We start from the raw sequence: 18,478 nt of genomic DNA on the forward strand, positions 1-18,478 counted from the left end.
GTGCCGCGGACAGCGCCCCCTAGCCGCCTGAATGTCTCAGTGAAGCGCGGGCAACGCGCGGCACAGCAACAGGGACGCAGGACTTTCTTTTTCTTTTTTTTTTAATGTCTTGGTAAACTGGTCAGTCTATTGTTGATTTTTATTTACTGTGATAGTTCAGTGTTCTTTATCCAATTTGATCTAAGTTCAGGCACATTTCACACACAAGAACCAAAATGGTCGGATACAAACCAGTTCATTTTTAAAGAGCTTAGACCGCTCCAAACTTGGCAATGTACACGGCACATGGGGAAACAGTTAACGTGTATAATATCGCTCTGACAATATAATTTCTCAGCACGTTTTAGCATACTGTGTTTAATTAAGTTTAATTTAGCATACTGTATTTAATTAAGTTGTATTTAGAATTCTGCATTTAGTTTGTATGCTTATGTTGTTAGCGCTTGAACTCCCTGTCTGTGTTTTCTCTTTAATCTGTTAACTTACATTAATACAAAAACATATTTCTGTTAAACTGGTGCTTACAGAAGTGAGGTGTATATGTGCTGGGCTGCTGTAACGACTGGGTTGCCCCAAATTATCAAAATGAAGGGCATATATCAAACAAATTACAATGAACATATCACATAACTGCTGATCATGTTTGAGGAAAGTCATCAAAAACCTTAGTTAGTGTACAGTACCAAAAAAAAAACACATTAATGGTAATCAACCAGTTGTCTTCATGCAGGAGGGTTTAAGTACAAAGCAGTGGTTCTCAAATCTTTCTTGCTTGGTGAGATTTGGGGAAAAAAATGTGATTTGGTTGGTTCATTGAGATGAAATAAGAAGATGAGGGCGGAGTCCAGGCGAGTCACGTTACCTGTGTTCTACTGACAACAGCGTTTTCTGCCACCCTAACCCTAACCCCTTGCACAGTGTTGATTCAGCACGTCGTATCACCTGTTCTGTAACCAGAAACTCAACATATTTAATACATCTAAACCGAGCAAAAAAAAAAAGTGATTATATTGCCAAACACATAATTTACCCTATCACTGAAATATATGGGTCTTCTGATATGGGAACGTGTGCTGTAAAAAATCTCCAGTTCACTTTTGTTTTTGTCTGCATTGCGGTGAAGATAAACGTATTAGATAAATAATTTCATTTAAGTCTTAATTTCTTAAAATTATGCAGCATAACTCCTTTGCCAGACAAGATACATTAACATTTAAATGCTCATGCACAATGCATGGGGACATGCATTAAATATTAACTTACACGACTTTGAGAGGTTTCTTTAAAGAAAAAGTTTGGAAAAGTTCTTCCTTCACTGAAGCCTTTGTCAGTGAACTAAAGGGGAAAAAGTAAACAAACAGAGTACAGACAATTCCCTGTGAAAACTTAGACGCTTCTGTGTGCATGTGTGATGTTTTAATGCGTGTCAGCTTACGAGTGTGTGCTTGATGGAACCACCGACTGTGTAATGGAGTAATTTTGGCTGTGAAAACTGAGCTACTCAGTGCAATATCAAGTGCTAACTATCAGGTGCAGAGGCACACGTGTGTGTGTGAGAGAGGCAGAGACCTCGCTAGAGCGAGAGAAAAAAGGTGTAAAACTGCAATTGCATGGGAAAATACAAGTTACGCACATTATGATTACACATTTTGTATTTTTGTTTTATTTTGATTACAGTCACATTATTACAGAAGAAGAATCATCACTTTGAATAATAAATATGACAAAAAGCTCCCATATAATAACTTCCCTTTATGTTTTGTGCCTAATTGCTTCTGGAAGGAAACCTAAGCCTTCATTAAATCTTTAAGGAGGCTCATCTTGTGACAGGTGTGGTTTGGGTGTCATGTGTCCAGAAGTGTGAGAGTGTGTGAAGTTGTAAATGGGCAGCTCATTTGCTCATGTGAACTGCATAAGAGCTCTCTGTGTTCATCAGTGTAGTCACTCCAGGACTTTTAGGAAGCAGCGGACTCCATCGTACCTGGGAACGTTTGGGACACCAGAACCTTCTGAGCCACCCTGATATTATGCTCACTGATGTTTGTTGCCGGGCACCATCACAAATCCCAGTTCCCAAATTTTCAGGTGTGCATCATCTAATGTGATCGTTTAAAATCCTCCCAGAGCGGTCATGTGGCACCGGCATCGCGTCACTGCATAGCGTCACTATAGTGACGCCTCCAGATGGTTACTGCAAGGAGAGAGCTACCTGTGGCTGTTTTGATGCACTGAGCATTGAGGTGCCGCTTTGAAATTCCAGTACTGACCATCTGCGCAAAGCAGCGCAATGCCCAGGAAAATAGAGGAGGGTACGTATCTTACTCTGAGATGCCCTAGCATGCAAACGATGTTCTTACGTTGTAATTAATATAAAAGAAAAGGCTTAATTCTTAAAACACAGTTGTTTTTGTATGACTTATTCTTTTTATTTGTCATGTTTCCTGTTTCAATAATATTCCCTTTTGTTTTTGAATGGCTAAAGTGGAGATAGGTATAGATGGAGAAGAGGACAGTGATGATGAGGGTGAGAGAAACCATGCAGTATACACCTTGCATGTGGTGTCTGTGTGATTTTAACACCTCACTTAGAATTGAAAATGTTTTAATAATTATAAAATGTTTGCCTCTGTGCTTGTGCGGTTAGTGAATACCAAGCCCAAGGGGAGGGGCAACAACAGAAGGCAAGCAGCAGGCAGAAGGGGCAAGAAGGTGGAGAGTGAAGAAGAAGAGGATGAGGACGAAGATGAGCCCCCGAAAGGCAGACGAGGGGCCAATAGGAAGAAGGCTGGAAAGAAAGCCCAGGGCAGTGAGAATGAAGATAGCGATGGTGATGCCCCAAAGAGAAGACGTGGAGGGAACAAGAAGAAAGGAGCCAAGGTGCAGGAAAGTGATGAGGACAGCGAGGAGGATGCAAAGTCCAAGAAAAACAAAAGAGGCGCAGCCAACAAGAAGCAGAAAGAGGAGCAGAACAGCAAAGACAAAAAGGGCGATGCCAAGGGGAAAGATGCCAAGGGCAAAGATGCTAAAGGCAAGGGCAAAGGAAAAGGAAAGGATGACGATAAGGACAAGAAGAAAAAGAAGAAAAAAGACAGCAGGTATACAGAATTAATTTGTATGGCCACATTCTCTCTAAAAGCAAGAGCTTCAAAGTGTGAAGCTCAGATTATACAGCTTACATGTGCAAATATGACAAGACACAGCATGCTAGCATAGTCAACAACGCAATTGAACAATTTGACTGAAATTATTAAACAACACCCCCCAAAAAATAGGCAGGACAATAGCAAGATGACAACAGGCATTACACTCACTCACCATCCAATGCTGCTTAGTTCACACCCACACATATAGCCAAATAATAGTCACCAATTCACATGCCTTTGGGCGGCAGGAGGAAACCGGAGAACCCAGAGAAAACCCATGTCAGCAACTAGAGGGCATGTAAACGGCATACACGCAAGGTCCGAGCGGGGATTTTAACTCATAACCTTGGATGTGTGAGGCCACATCGCCAACCACCGTGCCACTGACAGGCTCTATGGCATTTCAGTAGGCTGGAAATATTCACTATACTGGTAAAATGCAAGAAACATTGAAACCTGCCACAAAACAAAACTCTCTGTGTCCACCCTCAGCTCTGATACAAACTCCGGCTCAGAAGAAGAATCCATGTCTGAAGGGGAAATGGCCCGACTGATGGAGGAGGTGGAGGAGAAGAAGAAGCTCATTGCCAACATAAGGAACAAGCCCTGGCGCATGAAGCGGCGGCTCATGCTCTTAAGGTAATGCAGTCAGGCCAGTTCTCTTGCAGAGTGGTGAACTGAAGTTCAGTATACCGGTGGCTACTTGTTCAAATGATATATTATTCATTTGTTGTAAATTACATTCAGGAATGAGTTAATCTCCCCTCATCATCTGTTTTCAGGGAGGCTCAACAGTTCGTGGATAAATTTGAAGGAGCTTTGGGTAAAGGCAAAGGCAGGAAGCTGTATGCTTATAAAGTAATGATGATGAAGGTAAATCATCAGAAGGACTGTAATTTAACAGACATCCACACCCCCACCAAACAAACGCACATGCACACATTTTTCTTCTTTCAGAAATGGATCAAGTTTCAGAGGGATTTTGAGAATTTCAAGACAGCGTGCATACCATGGGAAAGCAGGATCAAGGAAGTTGAAAGTCAGTATTTTTTTCTAGGGACTCCCCAGTTGCATGAGTAGCATATGCTGTACGCCTGGCACTGAGTTCTGTGAGCTGTATCAGTCTACACAGGATCTGTGCCAGGCTGAGCTACTGGCACAAGAGATCATTTCAGTGAAATTGCACTTATTCACAGCATACTGCCACCATATGGTGAAAGCTTGATAAGTGATTGATCTAATAGAATTCTTGTTATTACATTAATAACAAGGGGCAGTGGTGGCCTAGTGGTTAAGGAAGCGACCCCGTAATCAGAAGGTTGCCTGAGCAACTGAGCAAAGCACCGCCCCCACACACTGCTCCCCAGGCACCTGTCATGGCTGCCCACTGCTCACCAAGGGTGATGGTTAAAAGCAGAGGACACATTTTGTTGTGTGCACCATGTGCTGCGCTGTGTATCACAATGACAATCGCTTCACTTTCACTTCCAATAATATTTTTATACATACCTTTGATTAATTCATGCTGTTTTGGCAGACTAATAAACTTGTGTTTCCTCTGCCAGGTCACTTTGGGTCATCAGTGGCTTCTTATTTCATATTTCTTCGCTGGATGTATGGCATGAACCTTGTCCTCTTTAGCCTGACATTTGGGCTAGTTGTAATCCCTGAGGTTAGTGGTCAGATTCATTGAAGACGTGTATATGACACTCATTGGGATGTTCTTTACTAACAGATTGTGTTTTGTTGCAGGTTTTGATGGGACTTCCGTATGGATCCATTCCTCGAAAAACTGTGCCCAGAGCTGATCAGCCTACTGCCATGGACTACTCTGTCCTTATGGACTTCAATGTATGTCAGATAAATCAACAGATCTGTTGTTATTCAATATGCAATGACTAATTTGTTGCATAATTGAATGTTCTTTTTCCTTTAAGGGTTACTGTAAGTACTCTGTGCTTTTCTATGGCTATTACAACAATCAGAGGACCATTGGCTTTCTCAAGTTCAGACTACCACTGTCCTACCTCATGGTAGGAATTGGGACATTTGCATACAGCCTGATGGTTGTTATAAGAACGTAAGCCTGTGCTTGATTGATAAAAATGATTGGAAATGTGTTTTAGAATCGAACATACTAATTTATTATTGTTATGTTGACAGAATGGCAAAAAATGCTGATGTTGGGGGTGGGGATGGGGAAGACGGGGAGTTCACATTTGCCTGGAAAATGTTCACCAGCTGGGACTATTTGATTGGTAATTCAGAGACGGCCGATAATAAGTACGCCTCCATCACCACAAGCTTCAAGGTTGAGTACCTACCCACAAAACAGCCAGCCTATGATATGATTTGGTTGTGAAAATGAATAATTAGAGGCCTTATTTGAATTTTAAAACATGTATACACTGCATCTCTATTACATATCTTGTGTCCCAACATGGCTGACCTTGTTATGAAGTCTGAAGGTTCTACATCACAAAAAATACGGTCATGTCTGGGTTGTTGCAGGAGTCAATTGTGGATGAGCAGGAGAACCAGAAGGATGAAAACATCCACCTAAGAAGGTTTCTGCGGGTGCTTGCAAACTTTCTTATCACCTGCAGTCTGGGAGGAAGTGGCTATCTCATTTACTTTGTGGTCAAACGGTCACAGGATTTTGCCAATATGGATAATCTGAGCTGGTATGAGAAGAATGAGGTAATGTACTTCAGGCAGCTGATACTGCTGGTATTGAATGTGTCCTCAATGTGAAACATTGACCAGATTTTGCGAAGGGCATAGAAATATTGCTGAATACCTTGTACCCTATTACAAAAGGCTAAAACTGATATTTATGTAGCATATTTAGTATAATAGGTCCCCTATTATGACATTTTCACTTTGTGAGATTATTTAACATTTATACTAGGTCCCCTAGTATACTAGACCTGTCTGTGGTCCTGTAGTGGCTAGAAATGGCCATAAAGAGTGCTTTGGCCATTCTGCTTCACCGTTCAGAGTGCGTCAACTGGTCAGATGGTTGGATCTGGAATTTGTCCCCTAATTTCGTCATAAGGGGAAAGGTTTCTCATGCTTTGCCCACCCAGAGAATATCCCACCCCTCCCCTAAAAAAGTAACTCCAACAACCGTCATGGCTTGAAAACGTGTGAAGCATTGCAGTTGCTTGGTGACTGGATGTGAAAATGAGCACAAATGTGTTCTTTGAGATGGGTCATGCGAGGAACTGAGGAACCAGTGGGAAATATCTGCGAGTGCCCACTCACTTCTATAGGCTCCTCTTTGTCCCGCCTCTCTCCTCCTCATTATCATTTAAAGCTACACACTGAAACAACACATCCTGGGGAAATCTCATTGTGTGACTGGCTAAAAGTGGCTAGAATTCTGCACCAAGGCTGAATTTCAGAAAGAGACAGATATGGTATTAGGGGACCACTAAGACCTACAGGGAGTGCAGAATTATTAGGCAAGTTGTATTTTTGAGGAATAATTTTATTATTGAACAACAACCATGTTCTCAATGAACCCAAAAAACTCATTAATATCAAAGCTGAATGTTTTTGGAAGTAGTTTTTAGTATTTTTAGCTATTTGAGGGGGATATCTGTGTGTGCAGGTGACTATTACTGTGCATAATTATTAGGCAACTTAACAAGGCAATTATTTATTTTTACCAGTGAAACCAATATAACATCTCCACATTCACAAATATACATTTCTGACATTCAAAAACAACACAAAAACAAATCAGCGACCAATATAGCCACCTTTCTTTGCAAGGACACTCAAAAGCCTGCCATCCATGGATTCTGTCAGTGTTTTGATCTGTTCACCATCAACATTGCGTGCAGCAGCAACCACAGCCTCCCAGACACTGTTCAGGGAGATGTACCATTTTCCCTCCTTGTAAATCTCACATTTGATGATGGACCACAGGTTCTCAATGGGGAGGCCATGTCATTAGTTTTTCTTCTTTTATACCCTTTCTTGCCAGCCACGCTGTGGAGTACTTGGACGCGTGTGATGGAGCATTGTCCTGCATGAAAATCATGTTTTTCTTGAAGGATGCAGACTTCTTCCTGTACCACTGCTTGAAGAAGGTGTCTTCCAGAAACTGGCAGTAGGACTGGGAGTAGAGCTTGACTCCATCCTCAAACCGAAAAGGCCCCACAAGCTCATCTTTGATGATACCAGCCCAAACCAGTACTCCACCTCCACCTTCACCTTGCTGGCGTCTGAGTCGGACTGGAGCTCTCAGCCCTTTACCAATCCAGCCACGGGCCCATCCAACTGGCCCATCAAGACTCACTCTCATTTCATCAGTCCATAAAACCTTAGAAAAATCAGTCTTGAGATATTTCTTGGGCCAGTCTTGATGTTTCAGCTTGTGTGTCTTGTTCAGTGGTGGTCGTCTTTCAGCCTTTCTTACCTTGGCCATGTCTCTTAGTATTGCACACCTTGTGCTTTTGGGCACTCCAGTGATTGTATTCTTGCAACATTTACATTTACATTTACAGCATTTATCAGACGCCCTTATCCAGAGCAACTTACAATCAGTATTACAGGGACAGTCTCCCTGGAGCAATTTTAGGGTTAAGTGTCTTGCTCAGGGACACAATGGTAGCAAGTGGGATTCGAACCTGGGTCTTCTGGTTCATAGGCGAGTGTGTTACCCACTAGGCTACTACCACCCACCCAGTGATGTTGCAGCTCTGAAATATGGCCAAACTGGTGGCAAGTGGCATCTTGGCAGCTGCACGCTTGACTTTTCTCAGTTCGTTGGCAGTTATTTTGCGCCTTGGTTTTTCCACACGCTTCTTGCGACCCTGTTGACTATTTTGAATGAAACGCTTGATTGTTCGATGATCACACTTCAGAAGCTTTGCAATTTTAAGAGTGCTGCATCCCTCTGCAAGATATCTCACTATTTTTTACTTTTCTGAGCCTGTCAAGTCCTTCTTTTCACCCATTTTGCCAAAGGAAAGGAAGTTGCCTAATAATTATGCACACCTGATATAGGGTGTTGATGTCATTAGACCACACCCCTTCTCATTACAGAGATGCACATCACCTAATATGCTTAATTGGTAGTAGGCTTTTGAACCTATACAGCTTGGAGTAAGACAACATGCATGAAGAGGATGATGTGGACAAAATACTCATTTGCCTAATAATTCTGCACTCCCTGTATATAAAAGCAAAAAAAATAATAATAGGGGACCATTAAAGCTTATGTAAATGTATTAGCAATTAGCAAATGCTGTCTAACAATCACCTAGTAAAATCCAGGATGGAATGTCCCCATCTCCTGATTTCTCCCTCTTATCTCCATCACAAGGTCATACTTTGATCTACCTTTGGCCAAGCCTTTTCTTGGGTAAAAACTTCTGTTGGGCATTTTCTAATTTATAAATAATTCTGCATTAGAACCTGGAATGTATCATCCTAGATGAAGGAAAAAGTTAACCAAGCCATCATCCATCTTCCTCCACTTATCTGGGTCTGGGTCTCGGGGGCAGCATCCCTAGTAGGGAATCCTAGACAGCCCTCTCCCCAGCCACCTCCACCAGCTCCTCCGGCAGGACCCCAAGGCATTCCCAGACCAAATTGGAGATATCATTTCTCCAGCGTGTCCTGGGTCGACCCGGGGGCCTCCTCCCAGCAGGACATGACCGAAACACCTTCCCAGGGAGGCGTCCAGGAGGCATCCTGACCAGATGCCCGAACCACCTCAACTGGCTCCTCTCGATGTGGAAGAGCAGCGGTCCCTGTCGAATGTCCGAGCTCCTCTAAGACTGCGCCCGGCCACACTACGGAGGACACTAATTTCGGCCGCTTGTATCCGTGATTCGTTCTTTTGGTCAATACCCAAATCTCATGACCATAGATGAGGATTGGGGCGTAGATTGACCGGTAAATCGACAGCTGCCTCTTCCCTCTTCTCCCGCATCATTGCAGATGCTGCCCCAATCCACCTGTCGATCTCCTGCTCCCTTCTTTCCTCACTCGTGAACAAGACCCTGAGACCCCAGGACCTCTCTCCCAACCCGGAGTTGGCAAGCCACCCTTTTCCAGTCGAGATCCATGGTCTCAGATTCGGAGGTGCTGATCCTCATCCCAGCCACTTCACACTTGGCTGTGAACCTACCCAGCAAGAGCTGAAGGTCAGAGTCTGATGAAGCTAGGAGGACCACATCATCTGCAAAAAGCAAAAATGAGATTCTCCTGCCACCAAACTCGACACACTCCACACCACGGCTGCACCTAGAAATTCTGTCCATATAGGTTATGAACAGAACCGGTGACAAAGGGCTGCCCTGGCGGAGTCCAATCCTCACCGGGAACAGGTCCGACTTACTGCTGGCTATGCGGACTAGGCTCACACTCCTCTGGTACAGGGACTGAACAGTCCTTAACAAAATCCACCCCATACTCCTGCAGCGCCCCCCATAGGGTGCCCATTGGGGCGACGGTCATAAGCCTTCTTCAAATCCACAAAACACATATGGATTGGTTGGGCAAACTCCCATGCCCCCTCCATCACCCCAGCAAGGGTAAAGAGCTGGTCCACAGTTCCACGGCCATGACAAAAACCACATTGCTTCTCCTCAATCTGAGATTCAACTATCAACAGGAACCTCCTGGAGTAGACCTATAGTCAACCCCCTATAGTTGGAACACACCCTCTGGTCCCCCTTCTTAAAAACGGGGACCACCACCCCAGTCTGCCACTCCACTGGAACTGCCCGTGATGTCCACGCAATGTTGCAGAGACGTGTCAACCACAACAGCCCTACAACATCCATAGACATGAGATACCCAGGACGGATCTCATCCACCCCCGGGGCTCCACTGCTGTGTAGCTGTTTGACTGCCTCAGCAACTGCCCCTGAGATTGGACAGTCCATACCCAGGTATCTCAGCCCTGGTTCCTCCTCAGAATGCATTTTGGTGGGATTGAGTATTCCTTTCACCACCCGACACCGTGCCCAGTCGATGTGGGCACGGTGTGTTGTGCTGTAGTGTATCACAATGACAATCTCTTCACATTTACTTTCTTTCACTTTCACTTCTGGAGACCCATAGACTAGCCATGCCCACAAGGTCCATTCGTACCCAATGTCCCCCGATGCTCTCGGGACATGGTCAAATCTCTGCCGGTGGTGGAAATTGAAGGCATTCCCAGCAGACCGTCACTATATGTTTGGGTATGCCAGGTCTACATGGCATCTTCCCCTGCCATCTGATCCAACTCACCACCAGGTGGTGATCAGTTGACAGCTCTGCTCCACTCTTCACCCAAGTGTCTGCCCTCTTACCAAGCGTACCGATGTTCATCCTTATGTTCAAACATAGTGTTCATTATGGCTAAACTGCGGCTTGCACAGAAGTCCAATAATGTAACTCCACATGAGTTAAGATCTGGCGGGCCATTCATCCCAATCACGCCCCTCCATGTCATGCTGTCATTACCCACGTGAGTGTTGATGTCCCCCAGCAGCACTATGGAGTCCCCAGTCAGAGCACTATCTAGCACTCGTCCCAGGACTCCAAAAAGTGGGTACTCTGAGCTGCTATTTGGCACATGAGCGCAAACAACAACCCGAAAGCGCAGGGAAGCTACCCTCTTATCCCTCGGAGTAAACCCCAACAAACAGGCTGAGAGTCTTGGGGCTAACAAAAAGCCAACCCCAGCCCTCCGCCTCTCACCCGGAGAAACTCCAGCAAAGGAGAGTGTCCAACCTCTCTTAAGGACTTGGGTTCCAGAGCCAATGCTATGTGTCGAGGTGAGTCCGACTATATCAAGCCGGTACTGCTCAACCTCTTCCACAAGCTTCAGCTCCTTCCCCGCCAGAGAGGTGATGTTCCATGCGGGTTGTGGGTCCACAGTTGGATGAGCCCATGTATCCGGTGCGGGCTGGGCCTGACTAGGCCCCATGGGCGAAAGCCCGGCCACCATGTGCTTCGTCCTGGCTCCAGGGTGGGATCCTGGTAACCCTCGGGCCGGGTACTCTGACTCTTTGTTTTTCCTTCCATGAAAGATCTTCTGAACAGTTCTTTGTCTCACCCTTTACCTAAGACCAATACCAGGGGCATAGCTCCTAGGATCATTAGGGCTCTCAAACTCCTCTACCACAATAAGGTGACAGTTCAAGGAGGAGTAAAGGTAACCAAGCCATGATGGATAAAGACAACATATTTATCACAAGACAATATATTTCATCATAATTTTTAGAAATAGTTTTAGAAATATCACACATAACACACACAACACACACATCAAAGGAAAAAGCCCCCACCCCAAATGTCGCATTGAGAAGAGAAAAATTTCATCATAATTTTAATCTGAACATTTTAGTCTTTTTAAAAGAAAAACACAATACTATCCTACTCTATCCTATCCTACTCTAAAGCTGCAAACCGCAATTGAATGACTCAGCACTCAGACACTTTGGCACAGTAACTGGAGCTCTACACCTCTTCATCAACTTAAGTTACACAAGATGGCAAGAAACAGGACAGACACAGATTAGCACCAAAAGCAATCTGAAACATTTTATCTGGGATAAATAAAAATCTCATAATTTAAATCTGAAATGTCTGCATTTCCATGGTGTATGTAGTAAAGGATTACGAATGATCATTTTACCAAAAAAATTGCCTAATAATGCCTAAACATGCCTAAATAATGTCAATTATTTGATAAAAGCAATAAATACCAGCAGTATTTGATTTTAAAAAATTGTTTTAGGACCTGCTCACAAATAGGTCCATTGTAACACTCAATCAAGCTGTGTAGAAAAAAATCTAATTGGCAGCGCATTTGGAGACATTTGAAATTCAGTCTGACATATGGGAGAAATCAGGTGCAGATGTTAGCAAGGATGGCTGTACTGTGGAGCTACACTATAGTAAGTTACCCCTCTCATTATGCCAGTTTTGTTAATGGTGACAACAAATTTTTGATTGTGAATGAAATACTCTTTTTTATTTACAATGTAATTGAAGATGTGCTTTCCTTAAAACAACAACGTGCATGGATTATGTTATTTATGATGTTATACTGTTCATGCTCATGCTATACTCTTATCTTCTCTCATATGGGGTGTTTTTCAAAGTCAATGAAAGATCATTTAGGGTCAGTATTTTCTGAACGCTATACCATCAAAATACTTCTTTTGACTCACAGGATATAGAATTATTCCATATTCAACCAAGAATTGTTCAGAATGCATATCCCTAGCCTCAAAGCCCCTGGTGCAGACATAGACTTTTTTTTAAAGTCGTGAAACAGTTATTTCAGCCCAAAATAAGCATAAAAAAAAATACAGTTGTCTATAAAAAAAGTGAGTTCTAGGAGCAATCACTTGGAAGGACCTACAATGGAAGCCTCCTTGATTTTATCAATCAGTGGACTCATGTTAGTGTAGTCATGCCCATTTAAATACTCAAAAAAAGCAGAACACCGGAACATGTCTGCACCACAACATGAACTGGGTGATCAAATAAATGGACCTTGTGGTCTCTTTAATTGGGTGCTTCAGTGTAAAATGTGGAGTAGTTATGTACCATTGTCTTTTGCTGACTGAAGGTGGAAATCATCATGTCTCTGCTTGGTCTGGTGTGTCCTCCTCTGTTTGAGACCATCGCCGAGCTGGAGGACTACCACCCCCGTATCGCACTCAAGTGGCAACTGGGACGCATCTTTGCCCTTTTCCTTGGAAATCTGTACACCTTCCTGTTTGCCCTGTTTGATGAAGTCAATGCCAAGGTAACATGGCACATGCACCATGGATGACACAGCAGAGCTGAATTTTACATTAGCTTGACTGGATTTCAGGAGTCAATCGGGTTAATGGAAAATGCCTGCTTTATTTTTAATGAGCTGAGTTTGGAACAAAGCAATGCAAGCTACAAACAAACCACAAAAGAATCTTTTGCCTTTCAGCTCGATGAGGAGGACTCCATAAAGAATGCCACCATTTGGTACATGAAGGAGTATTACGCAAACTTCACAGCGTACAACAACGACACAACGGCCACGCCTCCCCCAGTAAACCCGGCCGATATCATTAGAGGGCCATGCTGGGAAACCACAGTTGGAATTGTAACTAATATTTCTTTCACTGTAAAAAAGTGGAATAAATGCTCTGCTGCCTTTTTTGTGGTGGTATAGCTTTGACAGCAAATCAAAGAATTCCTCTGAAAGGAGCATGTTTGGTTACTTCTAACACTCAGTGCTCTCATTAACAGGAGTTTGTGAAGCTAACAGTGTCTGACATCCAGGTGACCTACCTGACCATTCTGATAGGCGACTTCCTGCGAGCTATGATTGTGCGATTCCTCAACTACTGCTGGTGTTGGGACCTGGAGGCTGGATTTGTACGTGTTAACTGAGACACTTGGATTGTATTTTGAATTTTGAATATGCTCTAAAATAATTCATGATCCTCAGCCGCCAAGGTGTCACTGAGGTGCCACTGAGCAAAGTACCGTCCTCACACACTGCTCCCCGGGCGCCTGTCCTGACTGCCCACCATGGGTGATGGTTAAAAGCAGAGGACACATTTCATTGCGCCACCGTGTACTGTGCAGCAGTGTATCACAATAACAATCACTTCACTTTCACTTGTGAAATGTGTCAGAAACATGTAAATGAATCAATCTCTTTAAAACATGAAGGAAATATTGCCATAGAATTTTTTTTTTATCAGATAGCCAAGTGTGAAGTGTGAGTTTTGTATGAAGTATTCTCACATATTTTATGTTTGCTGTAGTAAATTTGCTGTTATTATTAGTATTATTATTATTAGTAGTAGTAGTATTTGTAAATTTTTATGTTTTTCAGTTTAATCAGTTTAATGGTTTTTCTATAGCCATCATATGCAGAATTTGATATCAGCGGCAACGTTCTAGGCTTGGTTTTCAACCAAGGAATGATCTGGTAGGTTTATACTTAATTACCATATGAAAAATCATATAATTTGTGTCTAATTAATGCATATTATTGCACAACAAAATGCATGAATTAATATGCATTTCAATCAATCATCCAAAATATGTGTGATATTGTAATTTCCAATTAATTTAGCTTAGTGCTCACTGCATGTCTGTCACAGGATGGGGTCCTTTTACGCACCTGGCTTGGTGGGCATCAATGTCCTGAGGCTTCTGACGTCCATGTATTATCAGTGTTGGGCAGTGATGAGCTGCAACGTGCCCCATGAGAGAGTCTTCAAAGCTTCCAAGTCCAACAACTTTTACATGGGCCTCCTCCTCCTCATCCTCTTCCTCAGCCTACTGCCGGTGGTCTACACCATCATGTCACTTCCTCCTTCTTTCGACTGTGGCCCTTTCAGGTGAAATGTTGAAATTATAATACTTTCGCTGTGTTTTAATGTCCCTCTGAGGGAAAAAGTCAAACAGTGGAACGTCCACCATATGCTTTAATGTTAATACATATTTACAGTTTCTTCTACGTCTCTTGACAGTGGAAAGCCTAAGATGTTTGACGTCGTTATAGAATTTATTGATCTGGATCTGCCATCCTTTGTGGGGACAATCTTTGGATATGTAGCAAACCCTGGACTCATCATCCCTGCTGTTCTGCTCATGGTGTGAGTGAACATGACACCACATGATTCCACACATTTGTATGGAACTTTAAAAGTGCATGTTTTGTAATTTGTTGCTGAAGCACAATTGATTCAGCATTGCTGATTTTCTTAATATTTTCTTCCATGATTTCTACAAATTACTATTAACAAATTTTTACACCAAGTGTGAACTGAAACCGCTGCTGCCACCCAGTGGACATTAGTTGGTATTCAATCTTTCACTCTGGACACGTCCATCTAATTTAATTTCTTTAACTGTCCTTCTTATATTTATCACATTTTACTATTATCATGTACATTTACACTCATGTAATTTTTCTGTAAATTTGAGGCAATTTTCAGTGTCATGTAAGCTAACATTGGATTTTTGTAAATAATGGAAAAGCTTTTGAATATGGTGCTGTATTATGAATAGTTCTCTCCACCCAGAATATTCAGCTGGACCAACTCCAGTAATGTAGACATTTACAGAGGTTCCTGCTGGTCCATTCAATTTAAATAATATGGTCAATAAAACCAGTTTTCTATATCATGTACATAGGTTTGATGCAGCCAAATAACCAGATATCACAATTGTAATTTGAATTAGAATTTTTTTTTCAACAGACTGGCTATCTACTATCTGAACTCAGTGTCTGAGGCCTACCAGAACTCCAATAATGAGCTGAAAAAGAAAATGCAGATGGTGAGTTAGATTAGGGATTCAAGTAATGGTTAAGTTTTAGATTTTATCTTAAAATCTAGCTTAGCTTTACATTAGCTTAGATTTACATTACATTTACATCTTTGGTAATATTTTTACAATACTTCTAAAATACATTTGAGCAATGAAAGTGCTAATCTTTCTTCTTACTGAATATATTATTTGCATTCATATTACTCCTAATATGAATATTATGAATGCTAATCTATCCAATTATCTATCTATTATGAATGCCTATCCAAAACTGAGATTCTGATCTTTCTGATCCGGGTACCACTCCCCTCAGCAAAACCTCTCAGTTCAAATGGGCTCAATACTGTTAACACCTATGGCATATGCAAAAAGCCTTGGAGTTTGAATGGACAACAAACTGAGTCTGAACCATCACGTTGCTGCGATCTCCAGATCCTGCAGGTTCACTCTCTACAACATTCGCAAGATTAGATCTTCTCTTTCACAACAGGCTACGCAACTCCTCGTCCAGGCAATGGTCATATCGAAACTGTAACTGTAACTTGTAACTCCTGGCTGGAGCCTCTGCAGTCACTATAAAACCACTCCAGATGGTCCAAAATGTGGCAGCCTGTCTCATCTTCAATCAGCCAAAATACACCCATGTCACACCTGAACATGTTTTTTTTCTGACAAGTTAGGCCTTATCAGGGCCTACTTGTAACCAAAGGGTTGCATTTTCCAATCCCGAATCCTGCCAAGTCTGCTTGTTTAGCCCCTCGGCCACCACTACCCCATGTTGTATTGACAGTGAACCTCTCTTGACAGCTCCCATGAAATGAGGGGTGGGTTATGGGAAACTGTTCATTTACTACATTATACTGGGCTAAGACCATGTTCTGTTCCTTTTTTTTGCAGGCAAGAGACGAGGAGAAAAACAGAAGGAACAATAAGGACAGCACAAACCAGGTGATGAAGGACCTGGAAGATTTGCTCCCAAACCGCTCTCTAGCACCTCCACCTCCACCAGAGAATAGTGGTGAGTTCTAATGGAACAGATAAACATTTGGCATCCTGATGTTGAAGTGAAGTTTGAAGTTATGTTTTATTGTCATTTCAGCTACATACATGTTAGACAGTAAATAGTGAAGCAAACCAACGTTTCTCCAACACCTGGTGCTACATGTAACATTTAAACAATTAAATGAAGTTACATACTGACATAAAGTGCACGTGTGGCTCGTTGGTCTAGGGGAATGATTCTCGCTTTGGGTGCAAATTTGGGTGAATTTGGGTTCAAATCCCATTCTAAAGTTTGGGTGGTAGTAGTCTAGTGGGTAACACACTCGCCTATGAACCAGAAGACCCAGGTTCAAATCCCACTTACTACCATTGTGTCCCTGAGCAAGACCATAAATTGCTCCTGGGAGACTGTCCCTGTAACGTCTGCGTCTGATAAATACCGTAAATGTAAATGTAAATGTGTGCAACACAGACAAACTGGGCTACATAAAGTGCAAACGGGACACAGGCAGTGCAAAAGACAGACAGCGCTAAACTAGTGAAATGTGTAATAAATGAATAGTAAATAAAAGTAAAAATAGAGCAAATACTGCTATGCAAAATGGAACAGTGCAATAATAGATGAGTGTGTGTGTCAGTCCAAAGGGGAAAGTCCCTGAGTGTTCAGTGTTCCCTGTATTCCCAGTGATCCCTGTGTTCCCAGTGTTCCATCAGTCCCTTAGTGTTCATGCTGCTTGTGAATTAATAATTACTTATTACCATACATAAATGAAAGAATTAAGATTGTATATTTACCCAGCTCTTGCAATAGTATTTAATATCCATGCTATTTTTTCTGTACCAAAAATGACAGAACCAAGTGGAAAGTCTCCCAAAGTGAAGCCAGGGGCAGCAGCCAATGGTGTAAACCTACAGAAGGATGTGTCACTGGCATCAGCCAATCCTAATGCACGAGGGCCAGTGACCCGTCCACCAGGGCCACGGGGACCAGGTCCACTTCCTGGACACAGCGCACCGGGGGGAGGGCCAGGAAGGGGCAGGGGACAGGGTCCCCCAAGAACCTAGGAACTCTATAAACTTTTCAGCCTCATCAAAACCTAAATGCTGTTTCAGAAATAAGGCCACAAGAGTTCAATGTCTACCTACATTAGGTATTTGTATGACCATATGCCCATGTAGGATGGTATTATAACTTTGTACACATTCAATTACATCACAGACAATAGAACGTAAAATTCTCTTTGAGTTGTTTGGTTTAAAAAAAAAAAAACGAGAACGACACACTTAAACAAAAATACTGTAACTGCTGTATAATAATTCAGGGTATTATAGTGGTTTTTGATATAAACATTTGGGAGGACCTTATACAATAATGTAAGTTGTGAGTGTATAGACATTTGGTAGTTATTAAATGTTCTTATATACATTTTTATTATGTTGAAAATCATGTTGCCTCCAAGTTGAGTCTCTGTATCAGTCAGAATGAACCAGCAGAGGGCGCTATAATCATCATAAAAAAAGTATAATAAAGTGTAAAAAAAAAAAAAAACAACAACAAGCCAGTATATAAAATGCTAATTATGTGTTGTAGCCTCTGTTGCTTCCTCTTTATCTCACATCTCGGAGTGCATTTTTTAACTGAACATATTAATTAAACTTTTGTCACTGCTTGTAATGTTTGTCTGTTTAAAATGCACCTTTCAGACAACTGAAAAGCCATATTCATCCACAGAAAAAAGGTTCATATAAATTTCTGAGTAAACCAGTTAAATTAAGCACCTGAACTCTTCTTGTTGCTTTGACTGTAATTGGAGAATTAAATATGATGCGCTTTTATCATGGATACCGAATCTTCCCCTTCAACTTCCCGTTCAACTGTCACGCAGCAGTCGACGAAGTGGAGAAATAACACCAATTTCCCTTTAATAATTCATGATGGTTTCTTTCTATCCAGACAGCCCATGGCCTGACAATAACACACAGCAGACCAACCTGGTTGTGGGCAAATATTTCACGTTGTTTAACACTGAATGACCGAT

At 42.3% G+C, this 18,478-nt stretch overlaps 1 protein-coding gene across 1 annotated transcript; it reads left to right on the forward strand.

The window, feature by feature from the left end:
* Positions 1 to 2,182: 2,182 nt before the first annotated feature.
* tmc2a (transmembrane channel-like 2a) lies at positions 2,183 to 18,109 on the forward strand. The gene is made up of 20 exons (XM_028973256.1): positions 2,183 to 2,309; positions 2,483 to 2,524; positions 2,645 to 3,095; positions 3,636 to 3,782; positions 3,926 to 4,016; positions 4,101 to 4,182; positions 4,709 to 4,815; positions 4,896 to 4,994; positions 5,081 to 5,223; positions 5,307 to 5,454; positions 5,655 to 5,843; positions 12,736 to 12,915; positions 13,093 to 13,251; positions 13,398 to 13,526; positions 14,021 to 14,088; positions 14,264 to 14,503; positions 14,636 to 14,761; positions 15,368 to 15,446; positions 16,335 to 16,455; positions 17,293 to 18,109. Exons 1-20 carry the CDS (start codon positions 2,288 to 2,290, stop codon positions 17,502 to 17,504), a joined length of 2,835 nt encoding a protein of 944 aa, XP_028829089.1. The 5' UTR covers positions 2,183 to 2,287; the 3' UTR covers positions 17,505 to 18,109.
* Positions 18,110 to 18,478: the final 369 nt, after the last annotated feature.

This window comes from Denticeps clupeoides, chromosome 3 (genome assembly GCF_900700375.1).
Source record: "Denticeps clupeoides chromosome 3, fDenClu1.1, whole genome shotgun sequence".
In the NCBI taxonomy this organism is placed as follows: domain Eukaryota; kingdom Metazoa; phylum Chordata; class Actinopteri; order Clupeiformes; family Denticipitidae; genus Denticeps; species Denticeps clupeoides.